General features: G+C 41.2%; 1 protein-coding gene across 5 annotated transcripts in view; it reads left to right on the top strand.

Moving 5' to 3' along the window:
- Positions 1–399: 399 nt before the first annotated feature.
- REL (REL proto-oncogene, NF-kB subunit) overlaps positions 400–11,275 on the top strand; it is a 35,677-nt gene continuing 24,801 nt past the window's right edge. For 2 of the 5 annotated variants that reach the window (XM_084799754.1, XM_084799751.1), the window contains exon 1: positions 914–1,607. In XM_084799754.1, coding sequence (XP_084655880.1) covers positions 1,559–1,607 — 49 coding nt within the window. In that variant the 5' untranslated portion in view covers positions 914–1,558. Of the gene's footprint in view, positions 547–912; positions 1,608–11,275 lie in introns of those variants that run through there. The other 3 variants (XM_084799755.1, XM_084799753.1, XM_084799752.1) reach the window with 3 other exon arrangements.

The raw sequence follows: 11,275 nt of genomic DNA, 5'->3' as shown, positions 1-11,275 counted from the left end.
GAAGAGGACTTTTGGAAGTTGGTTCTCTCCTTCCATGGATTAAACTCAGGTTGTCAGGCTTGGTGACAAGCGCAGTTACCAAACCATCTTGTTGGCCCTACAGGATAATATTCTTTCCCTCCCCCCCCCCCCTTATGTTGCTGTTTTGTGAGATACAAGCCCTGGTTGTCCTGGAACTTGCTCTGACTGGCCTGGAACTCAGAGATCCACCTGCCTCTGCCTCTCCAGTGCTGGGATTAAAGTGTGCGCCACCACGCCCCGGCAAGGATGATATTCTTGATTTCCCTTCCATTACTTGTTTTAGTCATTAAGCGATAGGAGAAGGCAGGAGGCGGAGCTAGATAACTCGGGGTTATTTTTCTTGTTGAGACAGTCCTCAGTCTCTCCCGTGCTGGGAGTGCGTTAAACTGGGCTGGGCAACCTGAAACTTAACTCCCGCTTTTCCTTACTAGAGCTTATGTACCGACAAGCTACTAAACTGCTCCAAACCCCAGTCAACTCGAGTATACAATGAAGATGATTATTCACCACGGACCAAGAGAACAGGTGCGTATTAATAACTAAGGGGAAACAGGATTCTGCCAGCCCCGTCAAGCCACTCAAAGTTCTGTCCTTGCCTTAGGGCTGGGCTATCTCGGTCAAATCTCTGGACGTCGCGTTCACTTAAGACAGCTTGGGGCAGCGGCCTCGCAGCGCAGCCGAAAGCGTTTGTTAAGTAAAAGACGTAATGTCGAATTTAGGGGGAAAAAAAATCAGACTGCGGGGGTCCCCGTATGCAAATCCGCGCCTCCCAGCCGAACGCGGGCGCCGGCGCTTCCGCACTTCCCCTCGAGAGCGCCCGCACGGCCGCGCGCTCCAGCGCGGGGGCGGAGATTTGCATGTGCGAAATCGGGAAGACGGGGAACCACCGCTCGAAAACCCCGGGCGGGCCTCCCGCGGCGGAGGTGCGCGCCCGCCGCACCGCCCCGGCCCGGCCCGCCCCCGGCCGCTCGGCGACGTCACGGGCACGCCCCTCGGCTCCCCGGCTCGAAGCCGCGTCCCGAGGACACCGGAGGAGGGGGATTTCTCCGGCGCCGGCGGCTTCGCACGCGCCGAGCCGTCACCGCGCGCCCCAGGGAGTTTGCCCGCGCGATCTCACGACGGAGCGCGCGGGCCGCTTGCAGCTCCCGTGGGACGGCGGCCGGCGCGCGCCCGCCGCGAGGCTCCGCCCTCTCCCCCGCCCCGGGTGGGCGGTGGCGCGAGTGACGTAAGCAGCGGGAAATCCCCGTTCCGCCGGGCGGTCCGCCCCGCCCCCTGCCCCTGCAGCGGCATCCTGGCAGGGCGACGCCAGGGACACTAGTGGCCCGCGCGTGAAGATTCAGGGGTGGGAAGGTGTGAGCCGCAAACCCGGAGAGGCCGGGAAAGAAGAGGAGGCCCGGGGGTGGTCAGAGCACTGGGGTCCCGGCTGCAGCGGCTGCTCGGCCTCCCGGCTGCCTGGCTGCCTGGCTGACGGACTGGCGGCGGACGGACAGACGGACGGACGGACGGACGGACTGGCTGGCTTTGCCGCCTCTGGCCGATGCTGGAAGCTGCAGCAGGCGGCGCGCGGAGCCGAGCCATGGCCTCCGGTGAGTACCCGGGTGAGCACCTGCGGGTCCCGGGAAGGAGCTGTCTGTCGGGGAGTCGGTTTGGGGTTGGGACATTTCTGCCTTTCAAGTCGTCTCACCTGGCAAATTGTCAGCCGTTTAAAAAGTTAACCCGCTTCGGGGTTTGCGTGTGAAATCAAAGCGGCGCACTGTAATCTGATCTCCTCCTCCTAATAGCCAGAACCTTCGAACTTCCCGACAGCATGATTTTAGGATTTGAGGGGGGTAATCTCAATAAAGGAGAGCTGAGACGGCTCGCGGTTAAAGACTCAGTGGTATTGAGACGCTTTTTACATTTTCGAGCAAAAAAAAAAAAAGAGGAACCTCAGGCGAACTTTCTTTTTTAAAAGTCCAACGGTGCCAGTAACTAATGGCTCTGGGGCTGACAGAGTACAGAATGTGGCGTGGCTGTAAAAATCCTCGGTGGCGTTTTAACTAGTTCCAAGTGAAAACGCTAGCTTTCCCCCCCACCCTGCGAGTTAAAGGGGTTACTTGTCTAGATTACCGTGTAGAGACGTCATCGACTTTCAACCCTCAACCCTGTACGAACATTTTGTTAGCAGCAAGAGGGCGAGGCGGGTTTTTTTTTTTGTTTTTGTTTTTTTTGTTTTGTTTTGGGGACTGCTTTAAAGTAGTTGGTAGGAATAAAATGTGATCACTTAATGTCAGTGTTTATTTGCCACTAGTAACTACTAGATCACCTGCTTTGAGGGGAACACAGCAGTTAAGAAACCGTTTACAGGACGGGGAGGGAGTCTAGCGTGACAGCCCTGCTCTGTTGTAAAGCAAGCGAGTACACCTAGCCGCCCCAGGCGGTGGTGAGCGCTTTCCTGGCCCTGGGAAGCTAAAAAAAAAAAAAAAAAAAAAAGACACCTTCAGTCTGTAGCAGGATGCTGACCCTGATCTTCCCAATGACCCTCAGTAAAAGGCGTCTAGCCGAGAAGAGGAAGTGTAGAAAGCTTAATGAACTCCTTTAAGAGTTGAGCAGAACAATAACCATAACTCCCGCTGTAGGCCCTCAAAGAAACTGGGGTGTTTCACATGACACTTGACTTCAGTTTGTCTGTGGTTTTTCATGAGAAAACAAGTGTAGTTTAAAATATTTCAGCTTTCTCTTTACCCGTTTGAGTGAACCCAGACTTTCAGATAATCTAGTAAACTGGTAAATTTACTCTATGTTCAGATTAAAAGGCACAAAGAGACTTGACATATTTAATTAATTCACTGGTAATCAGAAAGAGATTTTGTATGAAAGTTGTAAAGAGTGGCAAGCTTTGTTAAATAAAACAGTTCTGCCTTGTGTACTTAATTGTATTTTATATCAATATGAATGTAATACTTGAAGATTTTTCGAGAAAAAAATTATTTATTACATAAGGTACTGTAAGACAGCTGATTTTAAAATGTGATACAATTGTAGTTTGTCTAACGACACATATTTTGTGCTGTTATAGAAAGGATTCCCCAAAATTAAAGAGGGGGAATTTATAAAAGAAATGGCAAGTTTTAAGGATTTAGAAGTCCGGTTGGGTTTGTAGCTCTTGGGTTGCTCAGTACTGTCAGGGAAAAAAACCCTAACAAACAAAAGAAAATAAACCTTGTAAGTTGTAATGTCAGTATTCTTGCATTTTGATCTTTTATCAAGGGTTGTACCAAATGATACCATTTAAAATACATTGTGTCATTTAAATTGTAATTCAGTAATTTCTTCTAGGCAAAAATATAGTTTAAAGGAGTCTGTGGGTACACTGTCAGTTATAAAGACCATAGAGAGAAAAAATTATGAAATACATTTAAAATACCTTTCCATTTGAAATAGTAATTTAAGAGTAACAAAAATTGCTTAATTTATCACTATATAATTTAGATTCTTTTTTGTAATATGGTATTGAAACCTTGAAAAGAATTCCTATTGATTACCAAGCATTGAAGATCATTTGTTCATTTCTCTCCGGATGTCGTATGTAAATAAGTATGTGTAATTGAATAGGTGGTGCCTATGTAAATATCACAGATCATAATCTCCTGAGCAGAATTATATAAATGCCACGAGTAGACAGGATTTTATATGGTGATTTCTAATTATTGTTCAGGTAAATTAGCAAATTATGTCTTCCTAGGTAGCCATTAAGCTGTTTTTCATTGCCTTTTAAAAAGTACTGAGCTTTGATTCTAGACTTTTGATAAGATTAATTACAACAGGCAAAGTGGAGGAAAATGTTCCCAATTCAAAGGTCTGCATATCCAGACAGTCACTGTGCATGGGGTTTTGCCATTTGTTCTAAGTTAGACACGTTATGTCCATAGTTAAAACTTTTCTTTTCTTTTCTTTTCTTTTTTTTTAACTTTTCATTATTTCCTAAAAAGAACAAAGGGAGCCACAATTGCTTTGTGAGGCACATACGGTGGCTTTGGTGAAATGCGCTTTAAAATGTAGAAAGTTTGCATTCAATCACATTCTTCCCTTCAGTATGATTCCTCTGTGCCACATGACAGGAAGTACAGGAAGAAATTATTTTTGTAGCCCATACTACTCACCAACTTTTTCTATGTGAATTTCAAGATAACCCTTTTTTCCCCCCTAATAAAAGTGAATATAACTGTGAGACAGCTTACCTAAACTTTAATAATAGAGCTGGAAGTTAGGAGTGGTTAGCTAAAGCAAATGACTTCCTTTTTTTTTTTTTTTTTTAAGTAAGACTGCTCACAAATGCAGATATATTTCAGAAACAAAACACATGGAAAAGAGATAGAAGTGTTATAAAATTAGTAATGTGTAATAAAGAGAAAGAGTGGAGGAAATGGCGGTGGGTAGGGTCATAATTAGGAACACAGGGTACCTTAAGGAACTCAGCATAGGTTGCTTGTTTCAGTTTTCTCCCATCTGTGTTCTCTTCATGATGGTGTTTATGAGAACGTGACCTGAGTGTTGAGGAGGATGTATTTATCCAAAACAAAAGTTTTGTGTGAAAATTGTATTTAACTGGATCTCTTGTGTTTTTAAGACAGATTTGTTTTGTTTGGTTTTTGGTTTATGGTTTTGGTTTTTCCAAGACAGGGTTTTTCTGTGTAGCCGTGGCTGTCCTGGACTTGCTTTGTAGACCAGGCTGGCCTCCAACTCACAGTGATCCACCTGCCTCTGCCTCCCAGAGTGCTGAGATCAAAGGGGCGCACCACCATGCCTGGCTGTTTGAAATCTTAGTAGAGATGATTTGGCCCTGCCCTGCATTTTTTATTCTAGGAAAGGCTTTGAACATTACTTTCTCATTCTAGCGGATAAAAATCTCCTTAGGACTTGGTTTTGGTTTTTGTTTTTCCCCCCCTGTGCCCACAGCAGTGAAATCTTACTGCAAAGCATTTACATCTCTTTGATTTACCTGTGGTCCATACATCAGTTGAATACTCGTTTGAAAATTCTGTTACTTAGGTTTTTTTCTTCTGTTTGAAAGTCAGCTGGTTATACTGACATTTTAATATATATGTGTACAAAATACACACACAGAGAGAGATACACAGACACACACACACAGACACACACACACAGACACACACACACACACACACACTTTGGCTTTGTTTTTTCATATAGGGTCTCATGTAACCCGAGGCTGTGAAGCTGTGATGAGCTTAAACTCCTGATTCTCCTGCCTCAGCCTCCTGGAGTGCTAGCATTTCAGGTGTGAGTGACAGGCTCTGGCTTGACTTAGGCTTTGATAGACCTGTCTGTTGGAAGAAGATTAGCTCTTTATTATTTCTTCTCCAGAGTGGATAGAGATGATGGTTGGGAGCGTGTGGTTATTGGCTGCTTGCTCGTTGGTTACCTAGGATTTCTGAGGGAAAGATGCTCTAGTCAGCTGATCTCAACTGCGGTTAGTATGATGCTCATTGTATTGTAAATAATAAGGCACCGAGAGGTTCAAAATCATATTTTATATAAAAAAATCAAAGGCTGTATTTTCTTTGTTCAGTTGAATAAGGCATCTTTCTTCCTTCTTTTTCTTTCTCTCTTTGGTGGGCGGGAGAATGACGCTGGCCAGAGTGCTTTTTGGGTGGCTTCCCTGAATGATTTGCATTGTTGTTTTTACTTCTTCACGTTTTGGGCCAGTTGGTCCACAGGGTATTTAGACTAATTTGGAAGCTTCTTCAGAAATCTATGTGGGCTTTTTTTCTTGAAGAGTTATATTTCTCCTTAGATCTCTTTGAGGTTAGGATATGGTTTTGGAAAGCTACCTACATCGTTTCTGATGTACAGCCTCAGAACAAACTTCCTTCTTGGGACTAGTTTGAATGTAAACATTTGCCTTGTATTCTTAAGATATTTGCATTTATTTTAGATTATAGTTATTGCCATATCTGTTGAGGTTTTGTGCTTAACTGCTTTTTTTCTTGTTACATAAATAAAATACAAATGAAACAACTGATTTTATTTCAAAATTTGGTTGTAATTACATCTCTCCAGTTTGATGACACCTGTGACTTTTGTTCTTTCAGCAAAAAAAAAAAAAAAAAAAAAAAAATCTCATGGAACACTATCTTTTGTTTATGTTATAGAGGAGTTTATTAAATGAGCATGGGGGAGAAGGAAAGTGGGGAGGGGTACCCCAGAGAGATAGAGACAGACAGAGAAAGAGATGGGCAGAGAGGAGGGGGGGAGAGAAAGGGGGAATAGAGAGGTCATTCTTTTCCTATCTCTTCTGTGTTCATAGACCCAGAAGATATCCATTTGGTAATCAGATTTGTTAGTTTCTTGGATTATAAGTTCCTCACTGCTATATTACTTAAAATTGTTAGTGTGTGTGTATGTGTGTCTATGACATACATAGAAGTGTATACCTTTAATCCCAGCACTCAGAGGCAGAGGTGAGTGGTGGATCTCTGAATTCAAGGCTAATCTGATCTATAAAGCAAGTTGCAGGCCAGCCAGACTACACAGTGAGACAGCCTCAAAAAAAAAAAATCATCATCGTCGTCAACTTTTTCCTCAAATTTTCATGTTATTTTGATATTTAGTTTTATCATCTTTAAGATGAGATAACACCAATTCTCTTTATGAAAATTAAAGAGAACCAGTGAGAAATACCTGTGTGTGTGTTCTAATTGGTATTATAATTAATATTTGTAGTTAACAAATTCTCATTGTCCACTTACTTATGGCTTCTAGTTCTAGCAATTGTATTTTAGTAGGTATGCCTATTTTATACATAATTCCAAAAATTTATCTATTTCTAATATTTCAGTGTAATTTCCTCTTAATCTTAAAATCCCATACTTGAGATTTTAAATAGGCTCAATGTTTTCAAAGAACAGCTTTTTTACCTAGTGCACATGAGATCATAAGTATTTCACAAACATTTTAGTTATAATCCAAAGGTTATTCTAGTCAATATTAGCATTTTACGGTGCAACTCAAACTGTAGGGACCGGTCCTTACCTTACACTTGTCCTGGTTAAAGAAAAATACTGTAATTAAATTGTTTAGAAAGAATTTTGAAAACATGTCTGTGCTTTTAAAAACAACAGTGATTTTAAGTAAATTTAGTTAAGAGTATTTATTTTCCCTAAGTTTCCCTGATTTATAATTTTCTCTTCTTGCTCTCCGTAGAGGGCACAGTTTTTCATTGTTCATCTTCAAGAGGAATGGCATTGCAAACAGCACCAGGAGGAAGATGATTGGCCCGTTGTGCTGACTCATGGTGCAGACAATTGCATAGCCAGGAGGGTCTTAAAAGTCACAGATGAGGCTGGAGAGATGGCTCAGAGGTTAAGAGCACTTGGCTGCTCTTCCAAAGGTCCTGAATTCAATCCCCAGCAACCACACGGTGGCTCACAACCATCTATAATGAGATCTGGTGTGCAGGTGTACATGCAGGCAGAGCACTGTATACATAATAATAAATAAATCTTTTTTTAAGTCACAGATATAGTTAAATAAAAATATGAACAGACACAAGGAAGCAATACTACAAAGCAGTATTTTTCCATTACAAAGGAATCCAATAAGGAGGAATTGATTGGTCATTAATCTAGTCCTTCAAATTTTGAATAACTGACACAAAAGAGCTTTGGAACTTTAATTTCCCCACAGGTGCTAATTTAAGGCATTAATGAGTAATAAAATTTCTGTCGTTCAGTAGCTTGAAGAAGTAAAACACATGGCTTTATTTAACAACAAAGCTAAGTGGTGGCAGAAGTCTTAACCCTGATACTTGGAAGGTAGAGTCTGGAAGATCAGAAGTTCAAGGACAGCCTCCAGCTGCGCAGTGAGGGGGAGGCCAGCCTAGGCTACTGGAGACCCTGTCTCAAGAAGAGAAAGATGTACATCAATTGGTAGAGTAGCTGCCCAGCTCAATGAAGAATTTCTACAAGAGGAAAAGTAATATAAATGCATGGCATTACGCGACAATACTCAGGCAATTCTTACTACTTTGAATTTTTAAAAAAATAATCTTATTAACAATTTTATGTACTTCATAATTTCATAAATACACTTAACTTGTTTAAAGAACTATGCAACTTGCTTTAAATGACCCTACCATGTTTTTTTTTAACTTCTTCAAAAAGTTAACCAGCTACCATTAATGATGTCATCCTCTATCAGTTTCCCACCAGAACACTCTTAAGTAGCAGGCTGGGTTTTATTGACCTTTTCATCCAACCACATAAATTCTTTAAGATGCCACTGGAAAATACCACGCTGAGTTTAACACAATTGAAAAAAGAATGTACATTGTCTTAAAGAGTCCTACAAGAACACACAGGCTGTGAAATACTTAAAATTGAGATGTAAATTCCACATATACAATGATACATAAATTGTGAAATGGTCGTTTGCTTTACATTTTCAGTCATTATTATGAACTTGGTTGGATTAAAATTGTTTCCTCTCTCTTTTTGTGTTTTTGTTTGTTTGTTTGGGTTCTTTTGCTTAGTTTTTGGTGAGACTAAGATTGAACCCGGGAGGTCCTTGGGCCTGCTTTCTGTCCTTTGAAAAAGCAAATGAGTAATAGATTCAAATCAAGAGAGTTCTGGATCAAAATGAATAAAATTAAAGGTAGCAACAGTAAGTTATTGAGCAACTTAAAGTAGAAACCACATGTCCTGTGTGTGTGTGTGTGTGTGTGTGTGTGTGTGTGTGTGTGTGTGTCTGTCTGTCTGTCTGTCTGTCTGTCTGTCTGTCTGTCTGTCTCACTGGGACCTAGTTCCTACCCATCGGGCTATGCTCCTCCAAGCTTCCTGTGTATGCTCTCTCTCCAGCACTGGGCTTCCAGGCTGTGGATGTTGGGGACCGAACTCAGGATCATGTACTTGAATGAAAACCACTTTTCTGACTCAGCTGTCTCCCTAGCCCCTAGACACCAGTGATTAACTTGTCTTTGATGGTTAGGTACCAAAATACTGTCAGGTTGTTTTGGGGGAGGGGAGGGTTTCGAGACAGGTTCCTCTGTGAAGCCTTGGCTGTCCTGGACTCATTTCCCTCAGTTCATTTAGTTATAATCAACTGGTAGTACAAAAATATTAAAAAAGAAAATTTCATAAAGTTTTAAGTAACTTGTTATAATAGTTTGTTATAGTTGTGTTAGTTTATTGTTGTTGCTAATTTCTTCTATGTATATGTTTATAGGAGAAAAATCAGATACGTGTGTGTGTAAGTAATCTTTAAACTGAGTATTTTCTTTCTTTCTTCAGTCTTCAGAATTATTACTCTAGAATGCTAGTCTCATCTTGTGATATCCCTGAATAAAAGCATTGATTTTTTTCACATACAGAAAGAAATCCATATTACTGAATGTGCTTGGACTTTTGGTTCTAAGAGTGCGATTGTACTCCGTACATAGATGGCTAATGTACCTTATATGGACAATTACTTCCCTTTTTCTAGAATGTCTTTTCACTCTTGTTTTGTTACATTTTCCCTCTCTTAAGCCCTTAGATTCCGCTTTTGTTCTTATTATAATTTTCTGCAGAATTTTGTTAGTACTTCCCCCCTTTTCGTACACTAATAATTGCAATGTATACTAATAACTGTGATGTACACTAATATTTCCCTCACGGTTGGATGTGAGGTCCTTTAGGATAGCAGTTGTGATAGTGATGGTGTCACTGTGCCATTGTCTTCAAGAAAGCATCTGAAGTAATATACCATTTACTGACTACCTCTTGTATGTGTGGTACTTGGTAAGAATTTAATGCATATGTTTTACAGAGGATATTAATAATAAGATATAATTAGCACAGGGTCTTGCGTTTCATCATTTCTGAAGATTGATCACATCCTAACAGGATAAGCCTTAGTGAAATGGATTTGTGGTTTGGGGAATTTACACTCTTAAAGTAAGCCCTATGGTTACCTGCCCTAACTTGAAAGCGGAGTTGTCCTTATTGAACTTTTATTTCCATGACTCGACTAATTAAAAAAAGGTGAAGATGCTTATGTTTTTAAAGTTGTGTTGACATATAATTAATGAATTCTAATAAGTATACATAAACTTTACAATTTTTAAAAAGTTTTTTATGAAGTGTACAGTGTTTTGCCTGCAGGCCAAAAGAGGGCACCAGATCTCACTACAAATGGTTGTGAGCCACCATGTGGTTGCTGGGAATTGAACTCAGGACCTTTGGAAGAGCAGTCAGTACTCTTAACCTCTGAGCCATCTCTCCAGCCCTTGTTTTTTAGTTTTTAAGGCAGGATCTCATTATGTAGCCCTGACTGGCCTGAAACTTCCTATGCACATCAGGCTGGCCTTGAGTCACAGAGATCAGCCAAACTCTGCTTTTGAGACTGCTAAGATTAAAGGCCTGGCCTACCGCCCTTGGAAATACAGCATAATATACAAATACATGTATTTATACATATATGTGTGTGTGCTTACATATACATTTTTTTCTTGGTCTTTCAAGACAGGGTTTCTCTGTGTAGCCTTGGCTGTCCTGGACTAACTTTGTAGACCAGGCTGACCTTGAACTCACAGTGATCCACCTGCCTCTGCCTCCTGAGTGCTGAGATTGCAGATGTGCGCCACCACACCCGGCCATGTATGTATGTGTGTGTGTGTGTGTATCTACTAGTTTTAGACAAATAGTGATCACCTTTCTTTCACTTACATGTCCTAGAGTTTCATGTAAATGGATCATGTAGTATGTACTTGTTTTAGATTAGCTTATTTCACTCATCACACTTACTTTGATATTTGTATTAACGCTATTTTATCCTAAGGGTACATATTTTGAATTGCATTTGTTACGAAAAGTAAATTATTTTATTGTCTCCATAGTATGCATTACATTCTGGAGGAGGTTTAAGTAGAACTGATTTGAAATTTTAGTTGAGCCTAAAGTCAATATACTGTTTTTAGTATTTTTTTTTTTTGATATTCCATACTTGTATCTGCAAGGACAAAGTGCATTTTACATTTCAGTGGGTGTCCCTTCACGCAGCGAGGGTCTGATTTAAAGCAGCTAAGTACATTTGACTCAGTTTCGGAGTATAATGCACTCCTGAATACTATTTTCTTCACCCTTCTTGGGAAATAGTGGGAGAAAACCCCTTCGACGTGGCCGTATGCAGACAGGTAACTTTAACGGAGTTATCTCAGAACTCAGTGCTGTGGCTCTTAAGCAATAAAGCACCAATCGGTTGTGTGTTCGTTGTA

Source organism: Acomys minous (genome assembly GCF_964271855.1).
Source record: "Acomys minous genome assembly, chromosome: 10".
NCBI lineage: Eukaryota > Metazoa > Chordata > Mammalia > Rodentia > Muridae > Acomys > Acomys minous.
Note: the sequence above shows the minus strand (reverse complement) of the source record. Positions and strands in the feature narration are given on the sequence as shown.